Source organism: Exserohilum turcica, assembly GCF_000359705.1.
Source record: "Exserohilum turcica Et28A unplaced genomic scaffold SETTUscaffold_2, whole genome shotgun sequence".
In the NCBI taxonomy this organism is placed as follows: domain Eukaryota; kingdom Fungi; phylum Ascomycota; class Dothideomycetes; order Pleosporales; family Pleosporaceae; genus Exserohilum; species Exserohilum turcicum.
In genome coordinates, this window is record NW_007360025.1 from 1,342,632 (window position 1) to 1,361,016 (window position 18,385).

At 51.4% G+C, this 18,385-nt stretch overlaps 5 protein-coding genes across 5 annotated transcripts; 4 read left to right on the top strand and 1 right to left on the bottom strand.

Annotated features, from left to right (window-relative positions):
• Positions 1–5: 5 nt before the first annotated feature.
• SETTUDRAFT_19385 (uncharacterized protein) lies at positions 6–1,263 on the bottom strand (the record flags this gene model as incomplete). The annotated part of the gene is made up of 3 exons (XM_008026717.1): positions 6–561; positions 612–757; positions 808–1,263. The coding sequence occupies 3 exons, from the start codon at positions 1,261–1,263 to the stop codon at positions 6–8; spliced, it is 1,158 nt and encodes a 385-aa protein (XP_008024908.1).
• Positions 1,264–1,863: 600 nt separating this feature from the next.
• On the top strand, positions 1,864–3,536 carry SETTUDRAFT_88639 (uncharacterized protein; the record flags this gene model as incomplete). Its single annotated transcript, XM_008027247.1, has 4 exons — positions 1,864–1,994; positions 2,218–2,488; positions 2,536–2,682; positions 2,745–3,536. 4 exons carry the CDS (start codon positions 1,864–1,866, stop codon positions 3,534–3,536), a joined length of 1,341 nt encoding a protein of 446 aa, XP_008025438.1.
• Positions 3,537–4,077: 541 nt separating this feature from the next.
• Positions 4,078–5,879, top strand: SETTUDRAFT_19387 (uncharacterized protein; the record flags this gene model as incomplete). The annotated part of the gene is made up of 6 exons (XM_008026718.1): positions 4,078–4,264; positions 4,315–4,372; positions 4,424–4,562; positions 4,610–4,688; positions 4,751–5,265; positions 5,325–5,879. 6 exons carry the CDS (start codon positions 4,078–4,080, stop codon positions 5,877–5,879), a joined length of 1,533 nt encoding a protein of 510 aa, XP_008024909.1.
• Positions 5,880–6,833: 954 nt separating this feature from the next.
• Positions 6,834–10,231, top strand: SETTUDRAFT_163003 (uncharacterized protein). Its single transcript, XM_008027248.1, has 16 exons — positions 6,834–6,926; positions 6,987–7,121; positions 7,220–7,584; positions 7,642–7,999; positions 8,050–8,102; positions 8,155–8,301; positions 8,354–8,407; positions 8,462–8,520; positions 8,574–8,602; positions 8,654–8,673; positions 8,753–8,768; positions 8,818–8,845; positions 8,896–8,970; positions 9,297–9,331; positions 9,388–9,451; positions 9,762–10,231. Exons 1-16 carry the CDS (start codon positions 6,856–6,858, stop codon positions 10,218–10,220), a joined length of 1,968 nt encoding a protein of 655 aa, XP_008025439.1. The 5' UTR covers positions 6,834–6,855; the 3' UTR covers positions 10,221–10,231.
• A 480-nt stretch (positions 10,232–10,711) lies between these two features.
• On the top strand, positions 10,712–12,356 carry SETTUDRAFT_163004 (uncharacterized protein). The gene is made up of 2 exons (XM_008027249.1): positions 10,712–11,936; positions 11,988–12,356. The coding sequence occupies exons 1-2, from the start codon at positions 10,957–10,959 to the stop codon at positions 12,052–12,054; spliced, it is 1,047 nt and encodes a 348-aa protein (XP_008025440.1). The 5' UTR covers positions 10,712–10,956; the 3' UTR covers positions 12,055–12,356.
• The last annotated feature ends 6,029 nt before the right edge of the window (positions 12,357–18,385 follow it).

The window sequence follows — 18,385 nt, forward strand, 5'->3', positions numbered from 1 at the left end:
GCTAGTTATGCTTCCCAAATGTCATCGGGCCCAGCAAGACCCAAGGCCTGCCTACGTGTCGGAGCATCTGCTTTGAAGAACGGCTTCTCGGCCAACGCAGTAACTCTTGTTCCGTGCCTCGGCTCAGTACCTTCATAATCCCAGCTTGCATTGTGGATCGTGATTCTGTTGTCCCAAAGCGCCGATGTTCCTGGAGTCCACCTGAAGCGGACCTGGATATCGACATTGTTCTCGTAAACGTCAAAGAGGTAGTTGAGGATAGCATCACTCTCAGCTTTGTCGAGTCCAACAATGCGATGGGTGAATGCGCGGTTAACCCATAGTGCTTTCCATCCCGTGGCTGGATGCACCCGGACGAGCGGGTGAACTCGCTCAATGCGCTGTGGGCCAGCGTTGGTGTTATCGCGGTCCAGATATGGGTGTGCGCTACGGTATACTGCCTCCCTACCGTCGATGATCTTTCTGAAACCTGGAGAAAGCTTCTCATAAGCGGCATAGCCTGAAGCCCACAGAGTGTCACCTCCAACCTTGGGGATGGTGTCATTATGCAGATGAGTCACGCTGGAGCAAATCAGACACGGTCATATCAAATTTGGTGTATCCTCACTTACCCAGCTGGCTGGCGTTCGTGCACCAAATCGGTATGCCACCTGGACGCTCCGCCTGTCTTTCTGAAGCTTGGAGTTACCTCCGTCGCCATGAGATCGGGCCAGAGAACAGTCACTCCCGGCACACCCGGTACATGCGGAACTTGGGGCTTCACTCAATGTCAGCGTATCCAATTGTATATTGGAAAGAATAGCCTACATGGACTTCGATCTCGCCATAATATTCCCCAAGCTTCTTTTGCTGCTGAGGCGAGAGATCTTGGTCACGGAAAAATACCACGCTTCTTTCAGCAATCAAAAGACCAAGCTCGTCCTTTTGTTGGTCCGTAAGATCCTTCAACTGAAGTCCAACAATCTCAGTTCCAATGTGTGCAGTCAAGTGTATAACTTCCTTTGCAGCACCGAACAGTGCCTTCTTTTCTGGATCAGCGCGGGAGCCCGGATCTACGTGTTCCCGATCATAGTCCCTGATCTTGTACACATCGTCGAGGTAAAGTGGCTGTGCCGGCCTGTATGGATAGCCGTTGGACAAGTCGATACCTGCCTTCTCGAGCCTCTTTCTGGCTGGCTCAGGCAGCTTCAATTTGTCCTTTCTAGGTTGGACAGTATCCTTTTCCTGGATGTGTTCGAGAATGGGAATTGCGATTGGAGCCATCTTGACTATTGCTGCGATGAGACTGTGTTTGACGGATGGTCAGCGATTCCATCTCTTCTTATATTTGAACTCAATCTTGCCCCGCACTTCGTCCCCTCACTGCTTAATAATGTATTGCCATTATCTACAGGATCAAACTGGTTGCATCGTGTGGTGGTCGCATGCTGGCAATGTTCATGGATCAGTTGCGGGGTCAATCACATCATCCCAGAGATTATGACGAATATCCAGTCAACATCTTGCACCTTATCACCGGAACACCCACCTAGTTTCTCAAACACAAAATGTGGGCTCATGTATCTGTTTTCAGTCGAATGCGCCGATGCCTCTTGTAGTAAGTTCTCTCAATAGTGGGCGTTCATGATGCCATTCATACCCACCATCGCGTTTTCCAACCCTCCACACCTCTGACATGACGTGATTGATGCTGATAAATCCAGACTTAAAGAACTTGGGTAAACAATGCGGAGATACGGAAATAACTGTTAGCAGTGCATAGTCGCGAAATCTCTTAGAGGAGGATCAATTGAGGAGTGGCGCGCTCGACCATCTTAGAAAGCTTCAACGAGGTATATGCCTCATCTTAGTAACAGCACGAGTATGTCTTTCCCTTCGAAACGTGTTGCTGTGATCGGTGCAGGTATTAGTGGTGTTGTTTCTGCGGCCCACCTCAAGAAGGAGAATGTAGATGTCACTGTTTTTGAGCGAAGCAGTGCTGCAGGAGGCATATGGTAGTCGTCCCGATCGTATCAAGTCATACTTGCAACTCACTTCACAGAAGGTTGTACGACGAGCGAAAGCCCCTCGAACCATCATATTCAACAGTACCTATTTCGAAAACTGTCACAACATACACAGGTGAAGAGTCAGAAGATTTGGAAAGGCTACTTCACGCACCGCCAGGGTTGGTTCACAGATTCCAGCTTCCTATCCTCTATGACTGACTGGGCACAGTCCATGCTATGTTGGCTTGAGAAACAACGTGAGCACACGCCTACTGCAAACCACGTTGAACCAATTCCCCGCTGGAACTGAGGATTATGTGACGCACAAAGTTTTGGCAGACTATATACAAGATACTGCCATTTCAACAGGAGTGCATGAGGTGACACAGTATGACACAAATGTAGAAAGTGTTTCGAAAAAAGGAGAATCATGGTCAGTTGAGACCACCACCTTCCAGACTGATGCTACTGGCACAGTCAGGTGGAAAAAATATACTCAGGTATTTGCCTTTATAACCACAAAACAATCATTCTAACGCTATTGCAGGACTTTGATGCCGTAGTTGTTGCCTCGGGCCACTATCATGCAGCAAGGGTTCCTGATACGCCTGGTCTGGCAGAATGGAAGAAGAAATGGCCAGACAGGGTAGAGCACTCAAAACGCTATCGAAGGCCTGAAAACCCTCGGAACAAGGTATTGATTAAGCATGCTAAAGACAGCTTCTTTTGTTCAGGTTCAAACTGACGCTGCTGCAGAACTTTCTACTTGTCGGCGGAAGCGTATCAGCAACGGACATTGCGCGCGAGCTCAGCCCATATGCAAACAAAATCATCCAGAGCCAAAGGAATGGAAGGTTCGACCTTCCTTCTGTGATGCTCCCCGAAAACGCCTACCAAGTCGACGAGGTGGTATCATACGATGTGAGCGCTGTGGGTGAATCAAAACCACTAGATTCATCAGAGCCAATACCGGCTACAATCACTCTGAAATCGGGTGCGAAGATCTGTGACATTCATCATGTCATACTCTGCACTGGTTATCATATTACATTGCCATTTTTGCCTCAGCTCCATGCCGACACCACGCCAGTCGACAAGGCAGATGACACAGTACTGGTGACGGACGGAACGCAATTCCACAACCTACACAAGGACATCTTCTACATCAATGATCCTACTCTGGTATTTGTTGGCGTTCCTTTCTTCACTGCAACCTTTACCTTGTTCGAGTTCCAAGCTATCGTTGTTGCAAAGGTACTCTCCGCTCAGGCGAAGCTTCCAAGCAAAGAGGCCATGCGATCGGAGTACAGCGAGAGAGTAAGGAGGAAAGGCTATGGAAAAGCATTTCACAGCTTGCGTGATCAAGAAGCAGACTATGTCAACGAGCTTCTGGCTTGGGTAAACGCTGATCTAGAGAGGGCTGGCAAACAGAGGTTGAACGGGCACAGCAGTGAATGGCATACTGCACGAGCGGATAGTTTAGCACGGATGAAAGCCTTGTTTTCCATGACGGGCCCTGAGAAGAGGCTCGAGGTAGCATGTTCGTAGAATGAATTACATCACGTGATTATGAATATGTATTTTTCGAGAATGACAGACTTTCCAGGTGCCACTCCATATCCAGATTGTGTTTCTCTAGTTGCATCTCAACTCATTTCAATTGCAATATCTATCGGGATGTGTTGTAAATCTGAGGCTTTCAAGGGCCTTATCTCTAGCTATAGGCACGCCATTTGAAGGCTTGATGACGATACATGTGGCCACACCCACTTCATGCAACGCGATGATCTTACAACAAAGGATATCGGATATGTTCATCCAAATCCGTTCCTTGAGAAGTATTCTAGCCCAGAACAGACAATTTCCCGCACAACCCTGTCATAACGCCATATTGCCCCCAGTATGTCGATTGCACCTCGCGTCGAAACAACTGTTGCCGTCATCTTAAGCGACATGAAGCAATAGCAAGTTTCCTTGCAAAGCTTAGCAATGTTGAATAGGAGCCTGCAAAGCTTTTCAATAAAAGGTACAGCTAAAGCAATTCTTTTCTGCTTCGGCGCCAGACATTTCCACTGAGATTTTCTTAATCATGGGACTCCACCGAGATGTCTCAGCTGATGTTGTCCCAGTGACTCCCACCAACCATTCTGATGAGAATGTTCAGACAAAGCCTCACAAGTGGTATTACTACCTTTGGGATACGCTGGATAAGCCGAAGGAGGAAAGATGGTTCATGTTCAAGCTCGACGCCGCTTTGCTTACATTTGCGTCTTTGGGTATAGCACCACCCCTCCCTCCTGTTACCACCTTTACTCATCGTTCCCAGGTTATTTTATCAAATATCTTGACCAAACGAACATCAACAGTGCGTTTGTATCTGGAATGTACGTATTGAATTTTCCCTCATGTCAACACCGCTGCTGATGCCTCGGTAGGAAGGAGGACCTAGGGCTTTATGGCAATCAACTCAATTACATGCAAACATGCTGGACAGTGGGATATGTCATTGGCGAGCTTCCAAGCAACATTATTTTGACCCGCATCCGACCGTCGATTTGGATACCAACCATGGAGGTGAGTCAGAACCACGCTGCAAAAGTTTCACACCCTAACAATGGCAGCTCATATGGGCGGTGTTGACCTTTTGCCTCTGTCGCGCTGAGAATGCTGAAACGATATATGCCTTGCGCTTTCTCATCGGTAAGTTCAAAGCTATGAGGCTATAGTGTCATGATCAGAACCCATGAACTAATCCCAACAAGGACTCGCTGAGAGCACCTTTTACCCAGGTATGCAATACATAATCGGATCCTGGTACCGAAAAGAGGAGTTAGCCAAGCGCTCCTGTATCTTCCACACAAGTGGCGCAATCGCAACAATGTTCTCCGGCTATCTGATGGCCGCAGTATACAAACTTGATGGACGTGGAGGCTTCAGAGGCTGGCAATGGCTATTCATCGTGGACGGAATTATCTCATTGCCGATTGCTATTCTCGGATACTTCGCGCTCCCCGATCTCCCCGAGATTTCCAAGCCTTTCTACCTGACCAAGGAGGAAGTCGTGTTCGCTCAACAGCGTATGGAACGCGAAGGACGGCAAAAAAGACAGCCGTATACCAGAGCCAAGGTCAAGAAAATCTTCACTTCCTGGCACATCTACGCTCTCGTTGCACTCTATGTGTTCTTCAACAATGGCACGTCTGGTGGACAACCGGTCTTTCAGCAGTTTCTCAAAGCGAGCAAGCACCCAAAGTATACGGTTAGCCAAATCAACACTGTATGTTTGTCTTGCCCAACATGAATCTTCTTGGGTAGATGTCTGATCTTGGAACATAGTACCCGACAACCACCAACGCCGTACAAGTCGTCACCACCCTCCTGTACGCCTGGACAAGTGACAGTATCCTAAAAGGATCAAGATGGCAACCCATCGTCTTTGGAGGCTGTATGAACATCATGTGTTCTACCAGTCTCGCAATTTGGGATATCCCAATCAAGTGGAAATGGGCTTGCTACATTCTTTCTGGCTTCGGTGGTGGCCTGTCCGGCTTATGTTTCGCCTGGGCCCACGAGATTTGCACTCACGACAACGAAGAACGCGCCATTGTCGTCGCTTCCATGAATGAAATGGCGTATGTCTTGCAGGCATGGCTGCCACTGCTCGTGTGGAAGCAGGTCGAGGCACCTCAGTACCGCAAGGGGTTCATCACAGTCACGTGCTTGAGTGCTATGTTGATTGTGACAGCGCTTGCTATTCGGGTACTACACGCGAAAGAGTTGAAGCAAAGACAGAAAGCTCAGGATCTGGACCATATCTCGCAAGGTAGTGCTAGCGGAGTGGAAGTGGCGTCTGATGTTGAAGTGGACACTGGTTTTAAAAAAGTACCTTGAGCACTTTCGGGAGCTGATGATCCATGAAGTTAGCTGGAATCTTAAAAGTAGTTAGTAGTAGAATAGTTTGTTGGATGTGTAAATCGGGGTTCTAGTGCTACTCGTGGTGTAAGGAAATTTCAAGTGAGCACACTGATACCATGGCACTTTCAGACATTAGATCTACCTCTCATGACTTTTAGAACAAATGAAGTCTATTTGGCCAGCTCTGAAACCATGCTCCATCTCGTGTGAGATTGCGGAATCGTTTTCGACTACAGTAGGTCTCCATGTGACTATCTGATGAGTACCGACCCAGCCACTTTGATTATTATCAAGAGTTCAGTTACCACATTTGTACAACTTTTTACAGATCATCTAATGGGATCAGAATTCTTACTCTTCAAGTTATACGTACCTGATTTGGAAATTCCAAGCCACATATCCAGACATGACAGATGAAAACCCGGGAAACGCATGAATCGCCCAACCAAGCTTACACGTGATTTGGACAAATGAACTTCGTATAGGCCATTGCTGTCTGTAGAAAGGGTTTCTGTCAAACTCAAACGACGTCACATCTGAGAAATATAATCAACTATACATTCATACCGAGCTGTGATTCGAATAAACGATATGTACATAACGTGACCCCAATTAATCTTTACAAATCCTTTGAAACAGGTTTTACGAAGAATAATCGCGATTAACAGTGCTCAACACTTCTCAGCTCGCAGGATTTTTCTCAGAACTTAGGCAAAAGAAGCCCTCACGATTAGAAGTAACAGTAAATATATCCATGTAACTTTTCAAACAAGGCGTGATGAAGATCGACGATGGCTGCCAAGAAAGCTATGACGCAGGTACTCCCGCTCCACAACGGCGCGCGATGCACCCCACGCGTCGTAAGCTTTGCAGACCCGACAGCAACAATTCAATCACCATGCAGCGGGGCGAACAATCAGAAGCATCGCGGCCGACCACACCGGCATGGCTGATGGGCGAGCCAAGCGTGCCCAGCATAGACAGCGACGAGAATTTTGGGTGCTTGGCAGATAAGTTGTGCCAGTCAGTTTGCCAAGTACCTAATGCGCGATCCATCGATGCGGTTCCCTAACCGAGTCACAGATTCTTTGAGCAAAACATCAGGCTCCCACATGCCTTTGAAGACCTGCGCCGATCCCACGAGGGCCATGCTCTCCAGACTCTTATCCACTACCTCTCCACCGAGGTCGATCACCCAGCTCTCATCCATGCTTTGATGTACGTCGAAGCAGCTTTATACCACCCGATATATACACATTTGGCGATGACGTCGCGTCGTGGAGACGATTATAAATACGCGAGCTGACTTAGGTCAGGGCCTTGCGAGGACACTTCTCAGCGTTAGATGAAACCAGTGATGAACCGGGAGTAAACGAGGCACGAGGATACGCATGCGAATTCGTCGCCTGGCAGTTTTTGACCAGTTTGAGGGAGGCGGATATGATTCAATACTTACTGGTTGAATTGCCTCCGGAATCAGCCTCAGAAACACCATCCGCTCCTGCCGACCTTGCAGACCGCCAGAATGGGCATGGAAATGCCCAGCCCCATGAGCGCTCACCTCTTCTGCCGACTTCGAATGGAGATTACATTGTCCAAGGTGAATATGTGATATCCCGTTTCGGTTCGTTGATGTCGCAATGTGAAAACCTCAGTGCTCTAGAGCTTGCGACTGTGTCTGGTGCGTTTCCGACAGCTTTGCCCCAGCTTCCAATTCTTACATACTAAACCCTCGTAGGAGCGAAAAAGTTCCTTTCACAGAGACCGGTTCAGAAAATCATCAATGGTTTGTGGAAAGGCGACATCGTCTTCTGGGAAACCCTTAGTGTACACTCTGTGAAGAAGCCCAAGAGATACATTCGGAAACAGGCTGATCCGTTTTCTCGGTTACGTGTTCCCTTATACCTAAAAGTGTTTGAGACATTGTTCTTTGCTGCTTTCTTGGGGTTATACTACGCAGTGCTAGTAAGACGCGACAATTTCCGTATCACGATTCCTGAGCTTCTGCTCTATGTTTGGATTGCCAGCTTCGCGTATGACGAATTTGCCGACTGGGTTGATGCTGGGCAGACATCATTTTATGCCTCTGATTTTTGGTATTATTGCTATCTATGTGAGTTATTGCGGTGCTATCTAACATCAACAGGTGGACATGGGACATAAGCATAGTCGCTGTTGGCTTCATCTTCTGCATCATGAGTAAGACTTTCAAAAACAGCAGATGGAACCAGGACTCACAAAAGGCTTGTAGGGATCGTAGGCTTGACAACTGGCCACGCGGCGACAGTTGATCTCGCATACGATGTGCTTGGATTAGAGGCACTTTTTCTTATCCCACGCATATTCTCGCTACTGAGTCTCAATCGCTACTTTGGGACTCTCATTCCGTGTCTCAAAGGTGAGGGCACTTCGCCATGCAGTCCTCTATCAGCTTTGCTAAAGTGAAACAGAAATGACCAAGGACTTCGTCAAGTTCCTATCACTCGTCATCATTTTGTATTTAGGTAAGTGTATATGCACACGATCTATTCTGATCACAAGCTCAACGTTGGTTTTAGGATTCTTGACTACCTTCGTGCTATTAGCCCGCGACAGCAGGTTCAATGCAAGGGAGATGGTTAGTCATGCCATGCCACTGCGGTTGCAGTCTTACTAACTTGTCTGGTATAGTCTTGGGTTTTGATCAAGGTCTTCTTTGGGTCAGTGAGGCAGTGTTCCTACTACTACGGCGCTAGCTAATACTTTTCAAGGTCGAGCTACCTGGGGTTCGGTGAGTAGATGTCTTAGCAAAGCAGCAGATGCACTGCCTTCGCGTCAACTGGCTAATGACTAACAACGTTGGTGTGTAGACGTCGCTGAAGAGATGTATGCAGTTTCTAAAAACAAACGTCGGTTATCCGCTAATGAAATGCAGTTCGCCGTTCTTTGGTCCCCCAGTCATGGTAGAGTTGTTGGAATACATTGCTTTGCGGTCTGCTGACTCATGCGCTAGCTGATTTTCGTTACTCTCACGAATATTCTACTCATTACCAGCTTGATATCGCTGTTGAGTAACTCTTTGAGTAAGGTATCTTGGTATTTTCGTTGGTTCCCGTTGCTCCATTCCAAGAGCTTGCATACATTTTTATGCATGCCAAGCAGCAAACCAGCCACCCACATGCAACTGCGCCTCTCCATTTCCAGTACCAATTCTTCCGGCATGTATCGCGATGGAAAGAGAGTCATTGAATTATTCCGCCCATGGGTTTTGGGTGTGATACAGCCACAGCTGGACCGCCCAACACCAATTTCATCACAATCACGTCTTTCCCTGTCATCCATGCGTTGGAGCGCCATAGTCTGAATTTGCACCTGACACAATGGGTCTTGGTGAACAGAGCTAATAAGGACTAGGTTTTAGACCATGCGAGAGATGAGTACCTATTTGTGTTCGTGTCCCCAAACCACGTGTCTTTGATGACCACTAATTTGGGTATCGATGCAGTTATTCAGTCTACGTGCTTGAAGCATCGAGTTCAAATCGGTTGACATACTTTCTGCCTCCATTGGTGAGTACATTCTGCAATGCTATTATCGGGGGGTGAAGGCGGGCATTAAGCGCCGGGCCGTTGAATGGCCAAACGACACAGCCTCTGTGACTAGAATGGAAGATACAATCACGTCCAACCAACCAGTCAAAGCTTTTTGCTTGACTTATTTGAGGAGGGGCATTGTGCGGACTCTGTGCCGTTGTCACCCTGGTGGCGAGGCTTTGCCGCCCAGGCTTTCTCGACTCAGCAGCGCTGCAAACCCTTGTGGGCCCTCGACGAAGGCATCCCCACTGTTGTCCTCAGCGTCGCAAGGCTGACCGGTTTCCAGAACCTCATTCCGCTAGTCATTCGGCCATTGCGGCTCATTGTGCCTTCTGAGCGGCTGAGGAGCGTTCGGATCGTCATGCTCAAGGCAACGCACCTGCCTTTCGTATTCGTGATTTGGGCCTTTGAGCACCTTTCCGACGCTCGCAGCGCAAAAGCCAAAGCGACATCGTTTGGGGGTCCGCAGTCAGCTGCCGGGTCAAGGAGAGCCCCTCGCTTGCCAGTCAACTCGCCGCGCTTGCTAATGGGAGGCTTTCCGAATGCTCTGGGAAGGACGCAGCACACAAATCGACCTCAAACTCGAACGGGACCCACGGAATCAGATGCTCAGTTGAGGACACTAGTTACCAAGTTGGCCACCCAAGTAGAAGAACTTACTGCGATGGTGTCGCAGCTCCGAGAGCAGCGCGAAGCGAGCACATTGGCCGCTCAAGGGCCGGCGCTTGCAGCCGCGGAAGTATAGGTACATTGGTGAAGGATGGGCAAGACAGATGCGGGCAAAGGTCAAACACGGTCGCATGTCTTGATGTGGGATTTTACACTTGAGCAAGCGCAGATGCAAAACGAGGTGTTGGTGTCTCACCGTCGCAACAGCATTGGGGCCGTGAGTGAGTGAACGATCAACAGCAGATGCAGCCTGGACATGTTCACCCGCCTGGACAGTTTCATGGGGATGCACACAGCTGCAAGGGTACAACCGCCCTCTCCTCTTGCGCCTCAAGCTCCGGTCGGGGCAGGGATTTTTTCTTCGGCCCGCTAAGGTCTAGCTACCCGACAGTCTGGTTGACTTGGGCTTACCCCCCGGGCAAGCCACCATCCACTGCATCCCCCTGCACCACTCCTTCATAGCCCCATGGACTAACAGGCGCTGCCGCGTAGGCGGCTCGAGCTTTGTTCATGCTGGTCTTGCCTGGCATAATTTGGGAGTCTGCCTAGCACTCAAAAACCCACAGTGTGAACGCATATTTGGAGAATGCATTTACTGAGCATACCAACCCACGTCTGGTCTTAGAGTTGGCAAGGCTGTTCACCTACCGCATCGCACAAATACAACTTGTCTCGGAAGAGCCTACGCTTGTCTTCTCCGTTCAGCCACCAACACAGCACAGTCCCTTTTATCTACCTCGATTCCTCGCCAGCCTGTCTACGTCAGACACCTTGTACCCTACTTTCATTCATCCCTTCTTTATCTATTCAACATGTTATACCCAGACCAGCCCACGCCACCCTTCAAATCGCCCTACCAACATCGGACAGGCACCATAATGGAATCGCCCTATCCTTCACCGGTACGACACGAGGCGCGATCCAAGTACTCGCAAGGTCTTGGCCTGTATGAAGTCCAGTCGGCATTTCCAAATGGTCTGCCTCCATCGCCTCAACCCTCAGAGGCCTGGAGTGGCCAGTATTCCAACACATCGTCTTCGGCAGATTTTGCCAACCCGTATCTCTCGGGAGCCTTTGACCATCCAGTCTCTCGCTCACCTTTACCCTGGCAGTCGGCACAGTCATCTCCCCGCTCCTCTCTGTCTTCGTATACTCGCGAGATGTCGGCATTTTCTCATGATGGCTCAGAGCACGCATACTCGGGCGTAGTCAAAGGCGAAACGCCAGCATGGAGCCCACAGATGCACTTTGGTGCCGATGTGCCAGTGGACATGAATGAGCTTGCAACCTCAAGGCAGGCGCAGCTCACAGTAGCCCCGGAACGGCTCAACACCAGCGCCTATCCGTATGAGAACGCCTACACGCCACCGAATGCACCCAAATACAACCAGACTCTTGTATACAACTACCACAACGACGGCTATGAGAGGGCGCTATCAGATGGAAGCATTCCCAGCCCACGCGCTCGGAACTTGCGCCCCAGGTACACGATCACAGCGGCACATCGCAGACAAACTCGCAACCGCAGGCACACTGATCCTGCTCACGCGGCATTCCTTTGCGAGCTTTGCCCCAAGAAGGGCTTCGCTCGCAAGTACAATTACAACCAGCACATGCTCACACATGCGCCCATGCGCAGAAAGGACCATGTGTGTCTGTACACCAACTGTGGAAAGCAGTTTGTACGCAAGACGGATCTGGTGCGACACCGGGCATCTGTGCATGAGAAACAGAAGCCATGGCCCTGTTCCAAGTGCTCTTCAGTCTTTGCCCGTAAGGACACACTGCGCAGGTAAGAAGCAGGCATATCGGGACACAGGTTCTTGTTGCTAACGTTTTCTAGACATGAATCAGATGGATGTCCTCGTCGTACAGAGCTCAGTACGGAAGGCATCAGGTCGCGTTTGTGATGCAAGGATCCTCCTGTTCACCTGCGGGCAAACACTCGACAAGAAGACGATGCATGCAGAGCCTTTCTAAGATGTCTTGATTGTGTCGGTGGGGTGCTCAGCAGATGACCAGAACATTTCTCTCGTTTGGGTTTGCGGATGACATTGCTTATTTTGCGTGGGTGGGACACGTGCGCTTATTTTTTGCTGGAGTTTTGGAGATGCTCGAAAGAATATGAGAGCCATAGATTGCAGTCACATAATGAGGATGCCTGGCTTCAGTGCGCAGTGGCCCCTCTTGTCCGTAATGCGAATACGATAACACTCATTTGTTGGTCGACTGGATACATAGATACAATACATGATGGCATGGCTTGGGATCCAGGGCAGCAGTAGCAACGCCACCAAGACGGATCCCCGGCGACTGGTTGCAATAAGCCGGCACTGCCCACGCAACGGTCTTTTTGTACAACCCACGTCAGGCGGGGGAGCAGACGGAGATCACTGCCGCAAGCCACGAACCGCGGCCCACGTCGAGCAGGCTAAAGGCGCAAGGATGGGCGTGTGTGTGAAAGGCTGCAAGCATGGTGCATATTAAGCGCCCTCACTGAGGCCGAAATGTGCCTAGGTCGCATCTGAGTGGCCCACGACACGCTGCGAGCGTGGCACGGCGACGGCCATATTAGACGCACCACGCCTCTCTGCCCATGGTGCCACCTGTTCCGGCATGTCTGCCCTGCCCTACACGTACATTAGGCGTATGTAGGCGTACGTCTATGTACGAGCAATGGCAGCGGGCGGCCGTCTGCTCTGCTGCACAGCGACAGTGCTGGATGGATGCCAGCCCCCGGGGGTGGTGGTGGGGAATATTCTGGTTCTGGCTGCAAGCTGGCCGTCGCCGTCTCTGTCTCTCTCATTCTCCCTCTCCCTCTCTCTCGCCCTCGCCCTCTCCAAGACTAGCGGCTATAGCGTCGTGGCGGGCGCTTAATGTATGGCCGTCTGGACTCGTCTTATCTGGCTCGAGCCACGTCGGCTGGCTGGAGGGCTGCAGCGATCCAGCGCGCTAGTCCCCTTTTGGAGCGGCAGCGACGCTCCCCTCCCACCTCCATCCCAGCGACCTCCTCATTTCGTCGTGCTCGTTTCAACGCGCCTCTTCGTCTATCCCATCCCCAGCCCGTCGTGCTGCCACAACGGCCGTCTGCTGCCCGACCCGCCGCTCTGGCTCGAATCACACATGCATTCGCGCGCTTTCTGGCCCCGGCTGTCTCTGCCCTCTGCCGCTGTGCAACGGGCGACACACGCACGCTGACGCCCCAGCATCGTGCCCACCAAGGACAGGCAATTTGGAATTCATCCAGCACGCAAAAGAAGGCTTCTGGATTGCAAAGGACGCACGGCCACCCGACGGCCTGCCACGCGCCACTCAGGTGACGTGCTTCGAATGCGAGTGACGGCAAGCGTGCCTGCGACAGGAATGGACGCTTCACCCCATGCAGCATAGCTACCACTACTGTCCACCGGTATTCATCCCCATCTGCCCTGGCCGCGGAGTCGATGGGCGAAGACGCCTGTACTGTACAGCACGGGCGGGGGCTGGCCTCCTGTCGCGCGCCAAGCCCGTCTCGACTGAGACATTTTTTCTCTTCGGTCTATGTACTGCATTGCATCGCAGTCGGGTCGCTGGATGGGCCGCTGTAACATCGGCATAGCTTCGCAGTCACGTCCAGATTCACTCTCGAGTCTGCGAGTGCGAGTATGGATGCCCACCGCTCGCACTCGTGCCATGCCTATCATACGAGCATCGTCGCACAACTTCATTGGACCGCATTCCCTCCAACCAACCGAACTGCGCGGCCTCAGGCCTGTCGCTGCCTATACCCTTGAATGAGTCGTCATGGACGGATATCGGCTTGTTGCAGAACCGATGGCCACCACCACCACCGGGGTACCGAATGCAACCTACCATGACTCCGCGTCCATTCCGTCTTCACTCCGTCTGGGGGCGTTGATGTCCCCTTCCGGGTTCGCAATATCTGTCCAACCAAATCGTGGTTTGATCCCCGTTCTTGCGGCAATCTGGCTGAAGATCCAGGCGCGGCGTATGCAGTCATCATTTCGTCAAGCGATCGGCCATCTTGTGTCTCTGGGAGAAAAGAATCACCTCCTAGTCACCTGACCATGTCTGGAGAACAAGGCTGGATGCCGAAATACACAGCCCCTGAAACAGCGTATTGGTATCTCGCGGCCGGACGACAGGAAGTCGCAGTGCTCATGACCTCACTAGATATTTGTTTCCGAGACAGGGAGCCCCGTGCCCTTTCACTTGGCAGAGCAGCTGGGCAAGGCCACCAGGTACCTGCATTTGTCTTGTGGAAGGATACATGTTTGCTTTCTCACACGCCGCATCTCCCCCACAGCGGACGCCTGCGGGAGGGAAGGAATACGGGTGTCAGACCCCAAATGCGCCTTCGCTGCGCCTTGGCAAACGATTATGCCTTCATTGACACGGCAACAGGGCATAGCGAATTTTTTACACACATGAGCCCTAAGCAGACTCAGACATGTTTGTGTCGGTATGACACATGGCGCCTTCATGTGGCTGAGACGGTTTGGCCTTGCAAACTCTCGCAAACGACGGGGATGCTGGTAGTGTACGCACAGTCATATTGCCATGAGCTGGCGTTCAGGTTCCTGGGACACCACACACATGGCGCTGGTAATCCAACTGACGCAATCGAACGCCATTGCAATGCAGGCTGTCTTTCTGCCGCCGTGTTGCGCGAATCGCGAGTTCCAAAGCGCTAAACGGCGCCTCCAGGAGCCCAAGTCAATCGCTAGGGCGGTAAGGCACCTGGAGTAGCCGCGATGCTTCCGCCGCCCGCGCGAGCCGCTGCATCCTTACTAGCGAAGCGCTTCGCCGCGCGTGTGCCTCCGCGATAGACGTCGCCTCGCTAGAGTCATGTTGAACACAGCTAAAACCAACGTCGCGTCGTTACCCAGCTGCAACCACACACTTACGCACTCTCCCGTACCAGCTCTCTCCAGGCCCAGGCATTCTGCTCGAAGCAAGTCGTTACCGTGTACTAGCACATTTTGATGCTAGGCCATCCCGCGCGCCGACAGTAGGGTCGAGGCTGCGCGAAGTCGCAGCTGCTCACTGCTAGGCGTTCCACCCATTTCTCGGCTTCAGCTCTTGGTGCCGGAAATACACATCTAGTTGGGGGGGGAATCCACAGAGCCTTGCGCAACTGGTACGTACGTACAGCCCCTCCCCTCTTCCGATGCGCGACCCTGACATATGTAGACTGCACAGCGCACAGCCGCTTTCGGACCTAAATTTCCCCGATCTCCCGACCCAAGAACACACGCCATCAGGCACGCGCTAAAGAAGGCGCTTTGTGATTGCCTTGCCAGAACATCACAAGCTTCAGCCATCTTGCCCCGGCACGAGGCAGAAACGGAGAATAATGGAACATTTTTCCCGGCTTCGCTTCGTGTCTATCAAGGTTTTCTTCACGCCCTGCGCCCACCACGTCAGTGCAGTCGAGCCAACTGTTCTCATTCCCTGAATTGCCCGCTATGTCCGGGCATGGCTGTCTTCTTCCCCGACCAATTATTTGCTGCTTCGTGTGGGCGAGCTACCCAATGAAGCCGTGAACCGAGCCGTATATGGCATGGCTGGCATTATCGTTATGCAGGAAACCCACCCACAGATCCGGGAGCTGGGAACGCTTACAGCACTACTGCACTCACACCGTCTTGGCACAACACCACCCGCACTTGAACAGGAAGGCGACGAATTGTGTGCTGTACGTGGTTAGTCTGCGCGTCTGAAATTGGTCAGCACGGCTTTTTGAGGTGAGGTTGCCGCACACGACCTTACCCTGCGTTTAGCAGATCGGACGCCTCTGTCTCTGCGCAGCCTAGCCATGCGCCGTGAGAATTGTTCCAAGCGCACTCGGTCCTATCCGTGCCGCGTATCGGCGAGCGATCGTTTGGTTACGAGCGCCGAGCCGTCAGCGTTGGTTTGTACATACATTATGCTGGCAGCATCCTCTGTCGCTCGTCTACCCACCTCGGCGACTCAGCGACTCGGAATCCCGGAACCTATCCCGAATAGTCAAAGCCCTTGGCGCTCCGTACTACTACGTTGACCACACTTCGGCACTTTCGCGGATACCCTGTTGGTATACGTAACCAAACCGGCATTTCAGCCACTGTTTTTGAACATCACGCGGGTAAGAAGAAGTCTGGTTGTTGGCGTTACGCCAGGAGCACCCCCGGCCCCCTTTGTCAGATCGCAACGTTGCGGCACGGTCAGATCGGGATAATGACTGGAACATCCCGCAATCATTTTGCTTTCTGCAACTGGGCGTTTCTCCGCAATCTTCAGCTCGTATGAACGTGCGTTTTTTTCTTTACCGCACGGCCATGGCAAGCGACAAACGCAGACAAAGCGCGGATGACTGGAGTGTTCGCGCTCCGCGGAGGAGAACTGGATCCTCTTCATTTCGCTTGCCGGGGAAGCATCACCCTGGCTTCCTGCCCCGTTATCGTACGAGAGCTACACCTAGAAACGCAAACAACAGCAAGACATCATGATTCCAGCTTTGATGCCCGCATCCCATACTGCGTCTTTGATGTCAGCACATCCGCTATGCTGGTAGCGACCGCGCGGCATATGTCACATGTGCTTGAATCGACAGCTGTCACATGTGAACCGTTGACCAATGACGCTGGTGGATGCATATTCACAAATGCGGCCAAAATGCATATGCACAAAACCTGGATCGAGTTATGAAGTCTTCCCTGCAAGCAACACAATGCGCCAAAGGAATCGCTAGTGGAACTCTGCAACGTCCAAGCCCAGAGACACAAAGAGAGTAAAACGGAGCTGATGACAAATCTGCGACGGTGGTTACAGGAGCAACACCCTTCAGGAGCATGAGTAAAGGTATTCTTAAACACTTCACCTTGCATATGGCTATCATTACCATATGTGGGGCATTCTACCTTCTTGTGGCCATTGATTAAGCGCCGGGCGCCGGCCGATCGACACCGTGACCAATGGGACAGTAGCTCGCTCTGCGTTCGGCCCCTAAGTTCATCTGCAAGGGCCATGAAAAGATGGATAATTGCATGAATGAAGCGGTTTCTTGGGGTGGATATTCACTCCTTCAGGTAATTAACGGGGCGATTGACTTGGGTTTGATGCGAATGGCGGCAAAATTACCCCTAACCGTTCGCGTCTATGAGGATCTGGACGTCTAAAAGTAACAGCATACGGAAGCAAAGCCATGTGAAGCGTCTGCCGGAACCCGAGATCTCCATACCTTAAAGCGCCTCTACGTATGTCAGGATGCATGCTTCCGTCATAGACCACAATGTGGTGCCATTTGCCCTGACCGGTTCATGTGGGGTAAAAGCAATGTTCAATGGCAATGGCACATTCCGTTGTGGTTTACTTCGTCTACCGGGATCGCCGTCCAGCCTATCAATAGGCAGTTTCGGGTGAAAGAATTCTGCCATTCCTCCTACTTGAACTGCCAAGATTCTTACTGAGTCAACAAGGCAGAGACTGGACATGAACATGAGTCTCGTGACGAGCAGCGCACGTACACTGACAAGTATGACACAGCGAGCGGCGCACCTTTGGGATTCTTCAGCATGGAAAAGGCATACGGGGGTTCTGCTTGATTCGCAGATGATGCCATCATGTGGTCTAACGTGAGACAGTACAAGTTCTCGCTCGAGTGCAGGGCAAATTCTGCAGGGACCCCCGAAGCAATTTTCGACACGATAACGATTGTTGTTCAGCCCACCTGGAAACCGCCCTTCCGCGCCTAGAAGCGCTACGCAAGCGCGGCCTGGGCCCCCACGTCTTCGACTGCCAATACCGTGACCTAGTGCAATACCAGGATCACGTCTGCCATTCAGAATTGCCATACTAGAGACCAAAGGGTAGCTAGTGCGAACGATGTCACACTTCTCCCCACCCGCTCTTTTGAGCCACCGGCAGTATACATCCCTTGTGCTTGTTTGCCACTCCAAGGGCAACCCTTTGGTAAAGAGGAATATGCAAGTGCGAGCCGTGTCGACCCAAGAGCGTGGTAAATACACCATTCAAGTATCCAAGGCACTGCTGCATAAGCGAGTCATTCGGTGAAGGTTGCGCAGTGAGGAAGCGCCACACGTACGATGCTATTCGCACAGAGTGGACTGACACGAGACAACAGCTTGGTACCGACATGAACGTGAGACAGCGATACTCTTGCCTACCTTGCAACCGACTTTGGCGAAATCCCTTGGCCATGCCGTCACTTTTGTGACTGGGGAAAGCCTGTTGCGGGGA